Genomic DNA, 19608 nt, shown 5'->3' with positions numbered 1-19608 from the left:
CATCTTGGAGTGTTACTGAGTCCATCTCTGTCCGAGAGGCATCTCACAGCTCATTTGTGAAGGTCTGGGGTATTAGTCAGTTCTCTCTGCCTTCGCTGTGTTTCATTATGTCTCAGCTGTTTGGAGCCTCAGGACACCTTAACGCAGGCACCAAGACATTTTCACACCTCCCGCTATATGAAACACAGGCAACCTTGCAAGGCATTGGCAAAAGTGACACCAGCAGTATAATTAGAGTGTACTTCAGGCCATTTCTTCTCATTGTGAAGTGGGAGCAAAAAGAGAAGAGGAACAAAACAGAAACAAGGCCTGTTCAAAGCAGCTCCACTCTCTTTTCCACTGTACTGCACCAGAGCTCAATCATTTAAGAAACTGTTGGAGAAGGAGAGGCTGTTTGGTCTGGGTACGCTCTGCCTCCTTGACGGGCCCAGCAACGAAGCTTCAGTCATTCCGTGGAGAAAACAGAATGCTAGGAGTGAGGACACGGGCAGGGGCCCATCGTGGAGGGACCAGGGGGATGCATGCTACCTGAAGGGCCACTTGTCAATGCATTGGTTGGTAAGGTCAGGTGGTAAATATTTCCAGCTGTGTGGATCCTCAGGTCCCTGTGGCAACTACTCTGCCATTTATCATGACAGCAGCCACAGCTCAGATGCAATCAGATAGGTCTCACTGTGTGCCAATGAAACTTTATTTATCAAAGCAAAGAGTGGGCCAAATTTGCCAACAGCTGGTCTAAGATACATCAAACTATTTTTTGCCACATTTCCCAGAGCTCAATGATCTTTAGTTCACGTTTCCTGCGAATGTTGCGCACATCCAAGTCTCCTGGCTTCATATAGGCTTTTAAAGCATTCTATACCAGGAGCTATTATGGGCTGTTAAGAGCCTCACTTCCCAACTTGGAACAAGAGGGTCAATCAACCTAACACCAAATCATACACCTGAAAAGAACCGACAGGTGATATTTCATCATTTTTACACAGACTTTTAAGATAGACTTTGAAATTGCAAGGCTGAGGACAGACGAAATCCTTATACAGAGCTTTTCCAACATGCAAATGGCAGGCAAATCAGAAGCGAACCAGGTTAACTCTCCCTCATGGTGTCCCAAGGAAAAGGACTTGTTTGGAGGCAGATTATCCACGCGGAGAGTTTATTTGCGGAGCGTGCCTCCCCCCTCCTGCTGCAGCCTTTCTCTCTCCCACCCCAAAGCCACGGGCAGCCCCACGCAGCGGCGCCTTACCCGGTCCCAGCTGAAACACAGGCCCAGGCGATCGAGCTGCTTCCTCATGTGTCTGATGTTACTGTGAGACAAGGGAAGGAAGAGCGGTGGTGACAGGGTCGGGGAAGGAAAGCCACGGGCCAACAACACTTGGAGGATATGATGAGTCAAGAACAAACCAAGACTCAGACCCACTGCCAGCAGGGGCACTGTATAGAGGGCGTCTGACGGTGTGCATACGGGAGCAGACAGCCTCCTCTTTCTGCCACAGATTATTCAAAAGAGGTTGCTAACTCTGAAACTGTAATGGGAAAAGCGATGCATGCAGGTACGATGGGGGAGGGAGGGGGAACCAATAGCAATGATGGACGTGGAACACCCACCCGCATCCCCGAGGGGGAAAAAATAACACAACCATGGGAGGAGGGATATGAAAATAAATAAATACAATGTAATTTATCAAGGGTTCACGGGGATGGGAGGGGGGGGAGGGAGGGGAAAAAAAGAGGCGCTAACAAGGGCTCAAGTAAAAAGATAGTGTTTTCAAATGAAGATGGCAACATTAATGTACAAGTTTGTTTGATATAATCGATTTATGGATTGTTATAATATCTGTAAGAGTCAATAAAATGATTTTTTTAATTAATAAAAGAGGGAGTTAAATGTTATTTTCTTGGGCACATGGGGGTGGGATGAAATCACTAAGAATCAGTGCAAAATACACTGTCATTTGGACATATTCAGGAGAATCCACTGGAAACCTCACCACTAATCTGTTTCTGGGGACTACCATTCCCCTGGCCATTCAGACAGGCAACCGCTCTCCGACATGCCCTTCTAGGCCCATCCATACACCTGTCATCTGCACACATTTAAAGTTTGCATTTGAAAATGTTAAATGGATTCCAAAGAAAACTCAAAACAAAAAGTCCCCCCCGCCCCCTCCCCCCCAAAAAAACCCCAACAACTCAAACCCACTATCATTGAGTGGATCCTGACAGTGATTTCAAGTCATAGGGCTTCCGGGGCTGTAAATCTTTCTGGGAGCAGGCAGTCTCATCCACCTCCTGCAGTGGCTGGTGGGTTTGAACCTCTGATCTTGTGGTTAGCAGCCCAAGGCTTACCCAACAATGCTGTGTCAATCAAGCCAACAACAATGGTCCATCGACTGGGAAAAAGAGATGTGAGTTAATCCACTTGTAACTGGCATAAGGAAACCATACTCAAGCCAATAAGAGGAACGAAGTCCCTCCACACGTTACAACATAGATTAACCTTGCGAGGATTCTGCTGAGTGAAATAAGCAAGCACAAAAGGGAAAACGTGATATGAACTCACAGACAGGAAATGACAGAATCAGGCAAACATACAGAAAAGAGAGTTTATCAGGAGTGAGGGGGCAGAGGGAGGGCCGCTGTTTACCAAGAAGTGACTTTCTGTTGGGAGGGAAGGGCTCTGAAACATCCACGAAGGAAACGGTTGTCCGGCAAGACTAATGCAGTCCATAGCACAGAGGACAAGCGGTGCGCTTTATACCCGTGTGCATCTGAAACCAGACAGAGGGCAGACGCTGCCCCTGCCTGTGTGTACAACCAAGCATTCCGTGGCATTTGTTTTGGGTCCAGGGGCTGCGGTCATGGTTTCACAGGACATCAACTGGTCCACGGTGACTTCAGTGTCTAGTTTTCTGCACAGTGGCCTGCCATTCGAGGGACAACAGGTGGCCTCTACTGGCCCGGAACAGCGGTGGAAGATGGAGAGCTAGGAATCGGGGAGGAACTGGAATTCATGTCCAATTCCCTCGATAAACACTGCCTCTCCTTCGAGGAGATCAGAAGAACAAGATGGTGACCGGCAACCACTCCTATGTGACCTGATCAAACATTCTCTGGCAGGATCTGCATCAAAGCCGGGTGGGAAGACGTTCAGATTCTTCGGGACTATTACCCTGAAGAAATCTTTGAACCTTAACCTCCCACTACCCAGGGATCATCTTTAGACAGCAGCACAGCTACAGCAGAAAACAATGAGCACCTTAGAACACTGAGATCAAATGGAGCAGCACTCAAAAGGTGGGACGAGCGTTTCAGGGGCCGTGACCGTGGTTGGGGTGACCGTGGAGAAACAACCCCGAAAAGGATCTGGAGAAACGTGGCACAACTTGAAGAGTGTAACTGGTGCCACATAATTATAGGTATAAAAACCGTTCAATTAAATGTTTGACTGCAAGGACCTTCACCAAATTTTACAAAATTAAAAAGAAATAGAGAATTGCAAAAGGACTAATATAGTCTATTGCTTAAACTTGCAGGTCAAGCAGACTCCGAGTATAAAAAGGCTACAAATAATTCCTGAGTAATTCCTGAGTTGCTAATAATAGCTCCTTTTATTCCAGATCCTGATCTACATTAGGTACAGATAAATGTTAATCTTTACCCAGCCAGATGAGGTAGGAACGATCACGGTTTCTCTTTTACAGACACTAAAAAGGAGGCTCACAGAGGTTGGCTCAAGGTGACTATCTTGCAAGAGGAAAAGGCATGATTTGGACCTAAATAGCCTGGGCCAGGGACCACCCCTTTTTACTTGTCCCCTCAGTCTTGTTTCTTTTTCTTCTTTGCTCCTAAATGGAAGTAATTTTGCTGTTTTTGCTGAGCATATACACAGCAAAACATACACCAATTCAACTGCTATCGTGAGCAAGTAACTGACACTGACCCCCTCTTCAAGCTGTGTGGCTGGGCTCAGCCTCGGGTCTGAGTCTACCCTTCCTCAATGAACAGAAAGCGCCCGAGTCCCAGGGCTCTCACCCACTCTCAGTGACGGCTGTCAATCCGACTATTGGTCTTAAAAAGCGCACAATGCTCAAGGGGGACTGTTTTCCTACTTAAGTTAAACTACTACTCGGTTCTAAGAACATTTCAGGGGATGTTTTTGGTTTAAGGTTTATAGAATAGATCAGGGCAGCAGTTTCAGGGGCTCATCTGCCCTCCATGTGTCTCTGGGAATTTGAATTCTGCCCTGCATTTCCTCCCCTTCGATAAGGAGTACTCCACGGGCTCTAATAAAAATGTGCAGTAATGGCCACAGGGCACCATCTAGTTCTTCTGGTCTCGGACAAAGGAGGCAGCTGCTCATGAAGGCGTTAAGTCACATGTTCCATGTCTTCACTCTCCTTCTATCTTCCCAGGTTAAATAAGCACCAGGAGGCAGAACAAAATATGTTGCTAGGCCAATTAACTTGAGTGTCCCATGAAGCCAGGCCCTTCGCCCTCCAAATCAAGGCACCAAATTCCACAGGGATTTTCATAAGCAGCCTCAGCATCTACATTGCTGTTGTGGTCGTTATAAATATATTGCGGGGCTCCTGCCAATTATACTTTATGCAGGTGTACAACTTAATGACAGCAGTGACAGTTGGCTGTGCAATCCTACCCTGAATCAGTTCGGGTTTTCAATTATCATTAGCCCTTCTTTGCTCTTCCCTCCTGCCCCTAGTGAAAGAACAACAAAGAAACGAAAACCCAGACTCATTGCTATAGGGTTCATCTGGTTCACCGCGGCTCTATAGCAGGCGTCCTCAAGGACATGTATCCAGCCTGCTGGGTGTTTTTGCCCCGATTGCTCTTTTACTTCAAAATAAGATATGTGCAGTGCGCATAGGACTTTGTTCATAGTTTTTTTTTTTTTAAACTATAGTCCGGCCCTCCAACGGGTCTGACTGGCCCCCTGTGTAAACAGTTTGGGGACCCCTGCTCTATAGAACAGAACTGGCCGACAGGCTTTCAATCTGTAGTCTTTAGAAGTGGTCAGAACGAGCACCCTGGTCATGCTCCCGAAAGAAAGCTCTTTCTTCCTCCGTTAAGTATAATGTTGGTCTCCGGCTTTTTAGCATATGCTCTTAAGTCACGGGGAGCAGTGTACCTTCTTTTAGAATAATCTTTAGGGTTTCTACCAAGAAAGGGGGATGAATGTTTATCAAAGACTATCTCTGATCCTTAGAGGCAGTCATGTGGTTCTTCCTTTCGTTCTTTGGTGTGGTGCATTACGAGGACTGCTTTTTCTAATGCCAAGCCATCCCCGCACTCTTGGGGTAAGGCCCACTATCTCCACCCTTGCCTCTGGAGTGTTCTGGCCATCTTTCTTTAGAGACAGATTTGCATCTTCTGTTGGCAGCCCACGGTACTTTCACGTTTCTCTGAGGGGTGGGTGGAGTAAGGACCGGGCTTTTGTAAAGGGGGCTGATAGACGGGGCCAGAGCAGTCTCCTGGTCTGGTACCTTAATGGGATGAGCACTTAATGGGATGAGCACTGCTGGCCTACGTACTTGGAAACCAAAGGCACACGTGGGATTGAGAGGGCGTCCCCATCTGGAGAAAGCACCCCAGGAGAAAGTTGCCATCTATTTCCCCATCGAGTGTCTGAGAGAAGAGCAACACTCACAGACTCTTCAGAGGCAATGAGAAGGCAGTGTTCGCATACAGGTCCAACTGCAAGTGAGGAGAAATGGAGGGCACCACAGGCATTCAGACAACGTAATCCTCTCCTTCCTTCCCACCCGACACAAGCGCTCAGAGGAGGGGAGAAACTGCAGACCCAAAGGAACAAATGGAGCACGTGGGCGAAGGCCCTAACCCTGTGCCCTTGCTTGGGTAAGGACGCTGCCTGTTTGAAGACAGGCACCCGCAGACAGAATCCTGTTGACTGTTTGTCATCCTGCGGGGTTTGGTCTGCTTTGTTTCTCATTCTTAAAAAACAAAATTTTATTGGGGGCTCTTACCGCTCTTATCACAATCCATACATCCATCTATTGTGTGAAGCACATTTGTACATATGATGCCATCATCATTTTCAAAGCATTTTCTTTCTATTTGAGCCCTGATATCAGCTCCTCATTTTTTGTTTTCCCGCCCTCCCTCATGGACCCATGATCAATGATAAATTATTGTTAATTTCATATCTTACATTGTCCGCTGCCTCCCTTCACCCACTTGTCTGTTATTCATCCCCTTGAAGCTGGGGAAGTGTTATATGTCGATCATTGTGATTGATTCCCCCTTTCTCCCTGCACATTTCCCTTATCCTCCTGGTATTGCTACTCTCATTATTGGTCCTGAGGGGTTTATCTGTCCTGGATCCCCTGCATTGTGAGCTCTTAACTGTACCCGTGTACATGCTCTGGTCTAGTTGGATTTCTAAGTAGAACTGAGATCATGATAGTGTGGGGGGAGGGGCAGGAAGCATTCAAGAACTAGAGGAAAGCTATGTGTTTCCTCGGTGCTACACTGCGCCTTGACTGGCTCGACTCTTCCTGTGGCCCTTCTGTAAGGGGATGTCTGATTGTCTACAGATGGGCTTTGGCTTGGGGTCTCCACTCTGTGCCCCCCTACCCTACCCCATTCATAATGATATAATTTTTTGTTCTGGGTCTTTGTTTCCAATTTCTTGTGCAGGTTTTGTTGGTTTTGTTTTTTAAAGGTCTAAAAGTTTCTGAATACAAGTGTCCCAATGGACAGCAAACACATACCTTCGCGTCCAACTTTCTGGATGCAGGTTCCTCTCAATGGCTGCATTTTCCGCTGGCAATCCAAAGGCATCCCATCCCATGGGGCTGATGACCTGGTTTGCAGAAGAGAAACAGCGGTCGGTCAAAGTGCTAAAACCTCTGTTGGTAGAATCTTCCGGGAGACACACAGCATTCCTCTCACACGGTTCATCCTTTTCTGGATCACCCCCAACCGGCCGGCCCCGTGTCCGCTAAGCCTGGAGGACTGAGAGACGGCTACTACGGGAGGTTAGGATAGAGCACGGCGACAGCAGGTCTACTTTCCACCTTCACAGGTTCATCCCAAACACCGAGCATGCAAACGTGTCTCTGGGCACACTGGAGAGCTGCGACAAGCTCTCTCAGTAAGAAGGCTGGTCTGTATCTCACCAGGGTGCCTTCGACATTGTTTAAAGTCCCAATTAATTAAATGTGACTTCCGAGGGGATTCGCTTGACCAGTTAAATTCAAGGCAGGGAGATCAGCTCAGAAGGCTACCGCAGCCATTGAGTCAATGCCATAAACAACGACCCCACAGGGCAGGGTAGAACTGCCCGTGAGTTTCTGAGATGCCAACTCTTTACAGGGGTAGAAAACTCTGTCTTTCTCCCACAGAATGCAGAGAAGCTGGTGGTTTTGAACTGCTGATCTTTCGGATCACAGCCCAATGCATCACCACTGCACCAGGGGTCGGGAGGGAAGTAACTAGCTATGTCTGAGCTAGGTTTCTATCCCCGGTAGCCAAGAATTCTAACTAAAATAAACACCCTTTAGGATGTTGCTTTTTCTGGGGTGTTATTGGGCAAAGAAATTCCCTGGCTTCTCCCCTCCGGTCTAGCCAGGATTTCCTAACATCTACAAACCAGCTAAGACCAGAACACCTGGGTGCCAAGAGCCAGCCCTTCTGCCACACAGAGCAAAGTGGCGGATGGATCTGACAACAGACTGGCCACTGAGCGGCACAGGAGCACCAGCAGCTCTGCTAGTCCAGCTGAGATTGTGACATCAAGGGGGTGTCCTGGGCAGGCCCGGGCCAGTTATGAAGCCTAAAGACCTGGAATTACTGGTGGGCCCCAGCAGTCTGAGACCAGAGCTTGCCAGAGGGATTGTCTGAGTGCTGGGGCTAAGCCAGACCCGGATGTGGACGCAGTCACGTGACCATGGCCCACCCCAGCAGGGTTCTCATGTCCCCTCTAAGCTGAACGCTGGGCTTGGAGGTTGGCACAGGCAAGCAGACGAAGAGAAAGGGTTACAGGAGAAGACAAGGCTCTGTATATACCAGGAGACTGGCAGAGGTCACTGCCAAGAGGGAGGGGTCTCACAGAAGGACAGAAGGCCAGGGAAGGAGGGATGGAAACAGGAAACACAGGGAAAAGTGGGATCCATGGTGGGATAACAATGGATGAGCTGGAACAAATGTGTGGCTTGTTGAAAGTAAAACTGCGATCTGCTCTGTAAAGTGTCACCAAACTCCAATTAACAAAATATAAAAATGCAAAAAAAAACCCAGTTTTGTTGTGCTTGGATCCAAACTGAGCACACAGCAGCAGCAGTCTGAAAAGCAGGTGACATTTTGCAATAAGCAAATCTGCTGCACCAGGTCTCGAGCAACAGAATCCTGGGTGAAAGGAGAGAGCAGACGGTGTAAGATATAAAAATAATAGTAATTTAAAATTTATCAAAGGGTCCCGAGGGTGGACGGGGGTAGGGGGGAGGGAAGGAAGAGGAGCAGATACCAAGTACTCAAGAAGAAAGAAATGTTTTGGAAATGATGATGGTAACATAGGTACAAACATGCTTGATACAATTGGTGTGTAGATTGTTATAAGAGCTGTAAGCAGCCCCAATGATTTATTAAGTAAATAATTTTTTAAAAAGCGGGAGGGGTCTAGTGGGGGACAAGGACACTGCAGTCTTAGCTAGGGTCTTTCCTTTTCTTTAAAGGGAAAAAATACTGGAATTCTAAGCATACAATTTTTAAATACTTTTTTTTTTAAGAAGAAAAGAAACAGGCTGAAGGACAGCTCTTCCAACACCGGAAGTAGGAGTGACCGTGGGGGTAGGAGGCCTTGGCAGCAGGTCATCCCCTGAAGAGAAAGCAGCATCTTTGTTACCAAGTAGGATCCAACCAGCTTCGGGGACAACCAACTTCCTGCCTGCCTTCCTCAATCACAAAACACACTCTGCAATCACCCTGCGTCCACTCGAGAGCGGCCTGCTTACGGCTCCTGCAACACAGCTCTTGTCAGTGTTGTTGATTTCTTTGGAGCAGACTCAATTCTTTTTATTTCCAAGAAAGGAGAAACAGGCCGATTAATTTTGTTGGGCAAGTTTCATAACCTGCTTGAGCGAAATCCAGTGACGACTTCCGAGGGAAAACGTCCACCTGACAGTCGCTGGGGGTCACAGCAGGCACCCACCGGGGTCATCCACCAGCAGTCAAGGCACTGGGCCATCGACTCAGTCTCCCCCTTCAGGTGTCATCTGAGAGGACCAGCCCCATAATCTACTTTCAGATGCCAGGAGATGGGGAAACTGGGAAATGGAATTCCATGCAACCCACTCTCCGGGCGCTTATAAATAACACTTGTTGGCTGACTGGCAAGTTGGAGCCTGATGAAACATATATTCCCGTTCCCTTGCTAAGAGCTCGCCCATCTTCCCGATGTCTGTGCATGATCATATTGTGATGAGGCGGCTGCCAGGCCCACACGCTGCCTCAGCTTTCCTTGTCCTCCACAGTCACTGGCAAAAAGGCTCAAGCGGAGCCTTCCACCGGGCAGTGCCTGGTGGCTTAGTGCCCGACACACATTAGTCCAAGCCCAGCGCAGAAGGGGCAGCTTGGCATCTCGATGTTTTAATCACTTGATTCTGGACCAGAAGGTGCTGGGGAGACAGCCGCGGTGGGAGGCGGGTAATTTTATTTCCCCGCCATCTGTGCACATGACATATGAAAACACAACAAAACCACCATATGGTCCCAAGCTTTAAATATGTCACCAGACCTCCTATCAGTTTCAGAAGGACGCGGCTGGCAGGACAGGCTTTGCTGACTACTGAAAGCGGATCCTTTCTCTGGCTTCCACTGGCCCTGCAGAAGCATCCAGGGCCCAGGCCTGCCTGATGACCACCACTCCACCCCTAACCTGGCGATGCTGGGATATGACACGTGGCAGTGTTGGGTTTGTTTTCACAGTGCACTGTTTGATATCTCTCTTCTTCTAAATTCCGTTTACTTTGTTGAGAAGAGAAACAGCAGCCCCCACAGAGAACACTGCAATCAAGTTTAATTCCAACTCACAGCGACCCTACAGAACAGAGTAGAACTCCTCCACAGTGTTTCCAAGGCTGGCATGTTTTACAGGGGGAGCGCTGATGGCGTAATGGATGTGATCCACAAGCTGGCTGTTCACAACCACCAGCCGCTGTTCGAGAGACAGCAGGGCTTTCTACTGCTGTACACAAACACTTGCAGCCCTGGGAAACTCCCAAGGGCCGTTAGTTCGACCCTGTCCTATTGGGTTGCCAGGTGTCGGCATCAACTCGATGGCAGTGAGTCCAGTTCTGGTTTGGGCTTTGTGCTGGGCTATGGCTGTGTGCAATGAACACTGTGCCCAAGGACTTTACGGTGTGGGAAACCTCAACTGCTTGCGAACGGACTGATTCAATGGAGGTTTTTCACAACCTGCAAACTCCTTTGTGCACATCTGTACCAAGTGCCTAACAGAGGCTCAAAAATGCTGGGCTACACTTAACCATTAAACACTCTGGGCTGCCGGTCCAGAAGAAATAAGAGAAGCCCTCCCTGCCCGAGAAGCCTGTCCGACGTACGTGGTGGCGGTGGTTGCTTATTAGGTACCATCCATTGGCCTGACCCACAGCGACTTTCCACAGAGAAGGAAACCCCGCCCGGCCCTGCACCGTCCCCACCCTTGTTCCCCTGCCCGAGCCCATGGCTGAAGCTTCTATGTCCGCCCATCTCATGGACGACCTTCCTCTTTTTCCCTGGCCTTCCACCAAACATGAGGCCCTTCTCCAAGGACTGGTCTCTCCTGACAATATGCCCAAAGTATTCCTGAACAGATAGCACGTGGCGAACATATGCCACATCCTGTCTTCGTAAGCTGCCGTCAATGTGGCTCCCAAGTCATGGGCACCCTGCACAACAGAAGGAGATGCTGCTCAAGCCTCCCACCATGGCGGGTCACACTGGTGTGCACGTTTCAGAAGTGGGTCACCAGGCTTTCTTCCTAGCCCACCTTAGTATGAAAGGTGTGCAGGATTATAAGCACACCCAAGCGTCTGCTTACAGACAGTTACAGACGAGGTGCACTGGCTGCGAGTCCAAGTGGGTCTGCCACGTGGAAGGCAAGAAGTCCACTGCTGCACTACCCCTGCCCTGGGGAGGACAGACGGACCTCAAGTTAGTTTGTGCTTCTGAGGCTAAGTGCTCACTAACTTCTCACTGGAGGCAAGCTGGAAAATTCAGAGATGGGTGGAAGTAAGGACTGAAGTGGGTCTGGAAGGACAACAGGGACGTACCTATGGAGGGCAGTCAGGGGCACTGTGAGGAAGAGCTCTGTGGGTAAAATGCACCGAGGACCGCGTACAGTTGGGACGAACTTCAGAAGCTAACGCACTTACAAGGCTCGGGGAACAGGCCAATAGTATCAAGACAATTAAAATAGTGACTGAGATTCTAACTCTCTCACTACCATCCAGCCCATTCCAGCTCACGGCAACCCTACAGGGCACAGCCGCGGCTCCAAGTCTTTTCGAGAGCAGAAAGCCTCATCCTTTTCCGGAGGAGTGGCTGGTGGGTTTGAACCAGCACACAACCCGGGGCACCCACCACCGGAGCTCAACACACACACACACACACACACACACACACACACACACACACACACACACACACACACACAGTGAGAGAAACATCCAGTCTAAAGAGGAGACTGGGTCTCAGCCTTAAATACGCCCCAGCAGCTTCCTTCCCCATCAGATCTACACTCCTCTGAGTGGTGGCAATAGGAAGAAAAGTAACACTGAAACGGACTTACTTCCATTGTAACACACAAGCTAGTTTCAAACAAACAACAACAAAGATTAGACTCTGCTAAAAGAGTAGTCATGGTTAAATTTTAAGCAAGCCAAGGATTCATTCACTTCAAGGAAGTGCACGTCCGACTTGGCTCAGATGCCAACTGCAAAGTCAGCAGTTGTAACCCGAGGCGGCTCTCCATTGCACAGGAGACGCATGTGGCCATCAGCTTCCGTAAAGATGGCGGCCTTGGAAATCCCCAGGGGCAGTTCTGCTCTGTCGAACCACGGAGCTAAGAGTGGGCAGGATCTAGACGGCAACAGATCCAGATGAGCTCTGGGGAGACGCGAGCACAGTTATCAAGGTGCCAGGGCTCGAAACCTGGGCCGGTAACACGGTGGCCCAGTCGAGAGCAACACAGCCTTCAACAAAGCATGACAGGCTCCTGAGCGCCAGCGGGGAGGGGCGCTAACCGGGGCTCTGAGCCACAGTCCTGGGACCCTGTCGGGGGGCCGAGCAGGTCTCACTTTCCCCCAGGGAAGCAAAGTGAAGGGCGCGGGCTGCTGCCTTCAGGTCCATTTCCGGGAGCAGCAGGGTCTGAGCAGCCCTGGGTGACTCACCAGCTTTCTGGTCTCATTTCTCCTGCGGCAGTTTCTTGGGCACTGGCGAGGAGCTGCCTTTCCAAGCCATCATTCCCTCCCCTTCTCAGACCCAAACCGCCATCCGTGGGCTGCCCCGCCTTGCAAGACGCACAGACAAGCCACAAGCTGGGCGGGGGGATACTTGCCCTGCGTTTACCGGACAGAGAATCCATACGGAGCCACCGGAAAGACAAAGCTGGAGAAGGACACGTGGAAGCGGATCAGAGAAGAGAAACCCAAAGGGGCCACCAGCATGAGCACACCTCGGCATTCGTGTCAGGAAGGTGCAAATGAAAAGGGCAGTGACAGGCCATTTCCCAGGGAGTACATCTGTAAAACTCAACAAGCCTGCGAAGACTGAAGGGTCCAGGTGGCGGGAGCTTCCTTCCCGGCTGGGGAATGCATACAATGGTGACCAACAGTGGGAGCCATTTGGCACGATGCAGTCATGCGCCAGTTGGGCACACTTTCCAACCCAGAACTGCCCCTGCTTACGTGGGGGAGCGAGAAGCCAATACTGGTTCCCTGGAGCAAAGGAAACAACAACAACAAAACCCCTTTCGTGAGAAAATGGGTAATTTAGATAGGATCAGCCCTGAGGATGAGTGAACTAACTCTACAGACACAAGCTTGGATAAATCTCGCAACAAAATACGGAGTAAGACAACTATGCAGGCTATGGCTAAGAGAGCATTTATGTATCATGGGAAACACATACTATATAAGGAAAGCAGACTTCAAACAGTTTACAGAAAAAAGAAATTAAAAGACAGTGGAATTTTGAAGCCCCCTCGTAACAGCATGTGTGTGTTCCTGAAAGTAATACTTGCAGTGAAAGCAAGGACAAGCTCCCGGGGAGTGAGGACTTTTGAACTGAAGACTGGAATCAAGGGTGTGCTGGGGTACAGCCATGCGATATGTGAGCTGGTGTTTATGTGTAATAAGGTCCTGTGTACTTCTGTGTTGGAAATGGACCTAATTTTTCAAGGCTTCGTATCTGGATGAGCAGGGGCAGAGATGAACAAAAGGGATGGACAATGAAGAATGAACGGGCAGCCCCGGACAGAATGTGAGGTAAGGCAGGCAAAGTCCCCCAAAACTGAGCTTTCTAAAACAGAATAAAAGATCTTACTAGTTCTATAGCCACTAACGGTCTATAACCTTTAAAGAAATATCATTCAGATTAAAATACCCCACACAGAAAACTCCAGGCCCAGGGTGAATGCTTTTAAAGTTTTCAGGGAGAAACAACGCAGGCGTTATATAAAATGCCTTTAGAAAATGGAAGAAAGGAATATTTCCTCTCCCATTTTAGTGAGACCAACATAACCCTGATACTCAAACCAGGTAAGGAGAGCAAAAGAAAAGAATATTACAGATCCACATCCCCAATGATAGGGCTGCTTATAAATCCAGTACAGTAATATATAAGAGCCGAGACTTCATAACCACACAGAATTTATCCCAAGAAAGAGGAGGAATGTGGTCGTCAGAGACGGGATGTTCCTGGAACAGGTTCAGTCCGCTTGAAAGTGGTAGAAGTGGGTTCAAACGCACATTGTCAACAACAGGACCCCGCCCGGACCTCAGACTTCAGCTGCAGTTGGGAGACTTCATCTTGCCTACCGGGCCCGAGCTGACGCCAAGGGTCTCCAGAACCTCTGCGCCTGGGGCTCTAAGTGGATCATCCTCTGTACCACCCCTTCCCACCCAGAGTCTTACAGTCCTGCCCTCGCCTTCCACACACCTGTCTGCGCACAAGCCCTCCCTGACCTGCGTCCCCCACACACAGCTCTGCAGGGTTTGCTTACTCATCATTGATTTATGCGTCATCACTGACTGTCCAGAGTAGGTAGGGATAAGGCAAGAGCAGGCATCTAGCTGAAGACTCACGGTTAGATCAAGCACTGTACTTTGGGCAAAGAGCCAATCCACGCTGTACCGCCTCTTTCTAATAAACACAGCTGCGATGATGGAAAATGACATCGGGGGGGGGGGGGAATTATCTGCCATAAATCAGGGACACAAACACCGCTGGCCATCTCAGAATGAGGCGCATGTCTCTAAAGTTCTTAACGCTTCACGTACCGGAGAGATGCTTACAACTCGTCCTCCGCATTTCTTGCCGCCAGGGAAGCGCAGCTGAAAATTTCAAAACAACTGTGGCCATGGCTGCACGCGCCTTTAACTAAAGTAAGTCTTCACCGCAAACTGTGGGGCGGCAGAGATCATGGGTCCAGGCCCAACAGGCACCAGTGAGTGTTTACCAACTGGTCTGTGCAGGAAAACCAACCAACCAGACGACAGCCCTGGTCTGTAGTCCTGGATGCCCCTCAATACCACGACATCTGGAAGCCAGCAACCTGGCCAGCGGACCAGAGGCGATCCCAGCGGGCGCCGTTTCAGAGGGTGAGCTCGCCAGTCGCAGTTATCCAGCAATCCCATTAATATCGCGTGCCAGTGAAAGTGCCCGCAAGATCGTTTTCAAGAGGCTGCGAGACGCACACGGACGGAGCACTGTCAGCAATCCAGGCCGGATTCAGAAGCGGGACAAGGGATGTCGCTGTTGACGTCAAGTGGGTTTGGGCGGAAAGCGGAACACGCCCAAACATGTTTCCCTGAGATTGATTTTCTTTGCGAGGGTGTTCAATTGTTTGGATCTTACCAAAGGATGGCCAACAGCTCCAAGAACGGGAGTTTCGGAACACTTCACTGTGCTCCGGGGCACCTGCACACGGATCAAGCAGCAGGAGTTCCAGCAGAACCAGGTGCCTGGCCGGCAAGCAGGGGATCCTCTTGTCCCCACTATGCGTCAGTCAGGGAGGCTCTTTACTGTCGGCGTCCTAGGTCGGTTCTGACTCATGGCAACCCTGTGTGCAGCAGAAGGAAACTCCGCCCGCCTCACCTTCTCGGCTCCATTTGAGCAACTGTTTCCATCAGTGTGTCACATCAGCTGCCGGAGGGTCCTCCTCTTTGGGGCTGACATGTTTTTTACTTTACCAAGAATGTCCTTCTCCAGGGATTGGTCTCGCCTGACAACATGCCCTACGTACCTGAGTTCTGCTGAGCAAATCCTGAGAGGCTGGACTAGATGAAGAAGAGGCACTAGGATTAGAGGAAGATTCGTTAACCACCTGCGATCCGCAGATAACACGACCTTGCTTGCTGATGAGGGCACGAAGCAATTACTGAAGAACATCGTCGACTAGATCCTTCACTATGGAGAGCTATGCAGACAAAAATCCCACACCTGTGTGGCAAACGGAAGGATTTCTCCCAAGTTGTCTCCCCAAATATATGCCAAACTCAGCTGCTTGTGAACAACATCCACTTGGAGGTCATCAGAAGTAGATCAGGGGTTATTCTCCCTAAGGGTTATCAGCCATCCAGAGCAAGCTGTCACCACTGTGTATCCCACAAGTAGGGCCCACTCCCTTCTGATAAGGAGAGTAGTTGTCTGTTTCCTTGTAGGAGACCCCAGAGAGGTCAAACCCGCCCAAGGGTGACCAACATTAGGCTGCCATCATGAATCTAGGGTCGGCCTATCTTGTCACATGTATGCCTCTAGTCCCTCCCATTCCTATGTGCACACACCCCTAGCTCATCCCCTTCCTGTCACACTTTTGCCTATCATACATCCCTTACTTATGATGTGTGTCTATTGTACTGCCCCTTCTTGTGATGTGTGGTTATCTGTAATCACGGCCCCCAAAGCAGATATAGTCCTTTAGCAATAAAGGGGCGCTCTCCTGCTCTCCCTCCCAGGGGCTCTCCCCACGAGTACCACCAAGCGGGGTTGAAGTGAGCATGCTACCAAGAATTGTGTGACTCTATAACTTCAATCTCTCTTCTATCTCTCATGCTCTCTGTGACTTCACTATAATCTTTACTTATCGCCGTACAATTGTGCCCAACGGACCAGTGATGATGTGTTGGGGGCCTCCTTTCCCCGCAGCCTGGACCAAGGGTGGACATCGTGGACAGCAGAGACACAAGTGAAGCGGCCGAGAAGGTCACGTGACTTGGGTCCACAACCAACAGCCCTGGAAACCGCGCTAGTCTAGAAATCGAACCAAGCGTCGCAGCTGGCAAACCAGCTGCAAAAGGCCTCTGTGAAGAGTTCAGCGGGCTTCCATCGCTCAGAGGCCTGAGAGAAAGCGGGACAAGCGGAAGAAAGGCGCAAGCCTCTGGACGGTGGTGCGGGTGAAGGATAACGACTGTACCAGGGGTGTCCCTGGCGGCCCACGGGCTGCATGCAGCCCCCGAGGTAATTTTTTTTGTGGCCCATGGCGCTCTGAAATAAAATGTAATGTAATAAAATGTGTATGGTGTTGCCTCGATCTCCCCTAAGCGCTAATTTCTTCATAACAATTTTTTCTATTTTCTTTTTATTTCAGAGCATCACAGGCCACAAAAAATTATCCCAGGGGCCACATGCAGCCTGTGGGCTGCCAGTGAAACCCCGGGACTATTTCAATGAAAAACCAGAGAACGAACAAATCTATCTGGAAAGAGGAACGGCCAAATGCTCTTTGGAAGCAAAGAAGGCGAAGATGTCATCTGATACACTCCGGATCTGTTATCAGCAGGAACCAGCCCTGGAGAAGGATTCCTACCATGGAGAGCAGAGGCTCAATGAACAAGAGGAAGAAGCTCAGAGACGGCTTACACAGGGGTTACGAAAACAGGCTGGGGCACAGCAACACCTCGAAGTATGGAGCAGGTGGAGCTCTCTGTCATTCGGTCGCACCATGGGTGACAGTAAGGGGGAACCCATTCAACAACACCTACACCAACAAACGGTTCCCCCGTAGTGGTTTCAAGCTAAGGTGGCTAAGGAGACAAAGTTGGACAACGTACGTGTGGTTAGCCCTCAAGAGCTGGTGTAAGCAGGCCCCAGCTCACCACTGGTAATCACTTGGTCGTACATGGTGCTTATTACCCAATAAGCAAGGTAAGCACTGGCATACTTGTGCTGCCTCATTACCTAGGGAAGTGAACCACTTCACCACGATGTTGCTTCTGGACGTGGCTGGCACGTGTCTCTCGCCCAATGCCTTCCTACAGAATCAAAGTCTCCTTTCAAATTTATGATCTCTGATTGGGATGGGGCACTGATAAGCACAAGTAAGTCTGTGCTCACCTTGCTTCCTGGGTAACTCGTCCCTCTAACTTGCGTCCCATGTGCCAGGTATGTACGAAGCACCCCTTCGTCATCCTGTTTGAATTCGGGCAGTTGGCCAACGGGGCAAGCACTGCTCTATCTCCATTTTAAAGGTGTGAGGCCACTAGCCTGGCAGAGGCTTTAGTGGGACATTCCACCCCTTCAGAGCCCCATTAGAAATTTCCTGATTACTAGAGTCTCTCCCATCTCCCTAGAGTTAAATTATTCTCTAAATATATTTTTCTTATAAAATTTCTATTTTCTCCATTATAAAGGCCATGGATGCTCATTAAAGAATAAGGAAAATAAAACAATCAACTATAAACAACCATCTTCTGTGGCTTGTGTGGTCCCATTACGAGTTGGACTGTGATCTACAAGGTCAGCAGTTTGAGACCACCAGCTGTTCTGAGGGAGAAGGATGAGGCTGTTTACTGAGGCTAAGAGTGATGGCAAAACGCCCAAACAACTTAAATTTCCAGTTATAATGAATTGGATAAATAATGCTATATTCATTCAATGAAATAGCAGATAGCCAATATAAGTGAGTTAGCTTTATATACGCAACTTTATGAAGAGGTGTACATGTCTTGTTAACGAAAAAAAAAGGTTGTCAAGAAGTGTATACAATATATACACTATGTCTATTTAAAAATAATAATTAAAATGGATATATTTGGAAATATATATCCTCAAAAGTTAGCAGTAGTGAGCCTTCCTTGAAGGGTGAGTCTGTGGATGACTTTATGTGTGAATTAGGTCTCATTTTTGCTTTTCTGTAATTGGCCTTTGAAATAAGAGGAAGATGCAATTGGCTTTAAAAAACATTCAAATAAATTATATCAATAATTTTTATTAATTAAAAAAAAAGAGAGTTAAGTCCATATAGCGCCTGGGGTCTTAAAGGCTTAAAGTTAAACAAGTGGCCATCTAGCAGGGAAGCAACAAAGCCCACATGGAAGAAGCACAGCAGCCTGTGTGAGCATGATGTGTCTATGGGCTCAGTTATCAGAAGCCAAAAAACAACAACAATCAAACCGATGCAAAAAGTGGGGTCAGCATGTAGACCAAAGCCCATCTGGAGACACTTGGACATCCCCTCACAGAAAGGTCCCTAAGTTGGTCAGGGGGCGGTATAAATAGCATTGATGAAACACACGACATTCCTCTAGTTCTTGAATGCTTCCTCCCCACCCCACTATCATGACCCCAGTTCTACCTTATAAATCGGGATAGACCAGAACATGTACATTGGTACAGATAAGAGCTCTCCACACACAGACTCCAGGACAGATATCCCCGTCCCCGGCCCAGGGAGAAGGTGGGGGGAGCTGGGGGAAGAAAAGGGGAACCAATTGCAATGATCTACATATAACCTCACGCCCACGGATGAACAATAAAAACGTGGGTGAAAGGAGAGAGATGGACTAAGATATGAAAATAAGAATAATTTATCATTTATCAAGGGGTCACCAAGGTGAGAGGGTGGTTAAAAGAAAAAATAGAAACCTATAAACTTTGCAATAAAGTGTGTGAGCCTAAAAAAAAAAGGCACAGGATTCTGAGGTGAGAACAGCATTTTAGGTAAGAAGTATTAAAGTGGTAGTATCAATCAGTATATTTTATTTGTTTAAAGATTTTCCCTGGGGGGGGGAGGTGTGGAGGGAGAGAGAAAAGAGGAGCTGATCCCCAGGGCTCAACAGAAATTAATTGTCAGAAGAGAATCATGGCAACATATGTAAAATTAACATGCCTGATACAATTGATGTATGGATGGTAATACAAGCCGTAAGAGACCCAATACGATGATCTTTTGATTGAAAAAAAAAAAGAGATTTTTCCCTGTATCAGTGATAGATCTTTAAAGATATTTTGGTCATCATAATCAAAAAGTTGAAAAGTTAAAAAAAATAATTTGTGTATTTTTGTAAGCAAAGCTAACCCTCAGCAATAATAACACACGCATGCGCGCACGCTCACAGTAGAGTCTCG

At 48.6% G+C, this 19608-nt stretch overlaps 1 protein-coding gene across 5 annotated transcripts in view; it reads right to left on the bottom strand.

The window, feature by feature from the left end:
• The window catches only part of LARS2 (leucyl-tRNA synthetase 2, mitochondrial), a 166373-nt gene that overhangs the window by 127031 nt on the left and 19734 nt on the right, over positions 1 to 19608 (bottom strand). For all 5 annotated transcript variants that reach the window (XM_075547224.1, XM_075547223.1, XM_075547225.1 and 2 more), the window contains 2 exons: positions 6753 to 6844; positions 1247 to 1307 (listed from right to left, as the gene is read on the bottom strand). In XM_075547224.1, coding sequence (XP_075403339.1) covers positions 1247 to 1307; positions 6753 to 6844 — 153 coding nt within the window. The remainder of the gene's footprint in view (positions 1 to 1246; positions 1308 to 6752; positions 6845 to 19608) is intronic.

Source organism: Tenrec ecaudatus, chromosome 4 (genome assembly GCF_050624435.1).
Source record: "Tenrec ecaudatus isolate mTenEca1 chromosome 4, mTenEca1.hap1, whole genome shotgun sequence".
Classification (NCBI taxonomy): domain Eukaryota; kingdom Metazoa; phylum Chordata; class Mammalia; order Afrosoricida; family Tenrecidae; genus Tenrec; species Tenrec ecaudatus.
The sequence above is the reverse complement of the archived record's forward strand: the minus strand, read 5'-3'. Positions and strand labels throughout refer to the sequence as shown.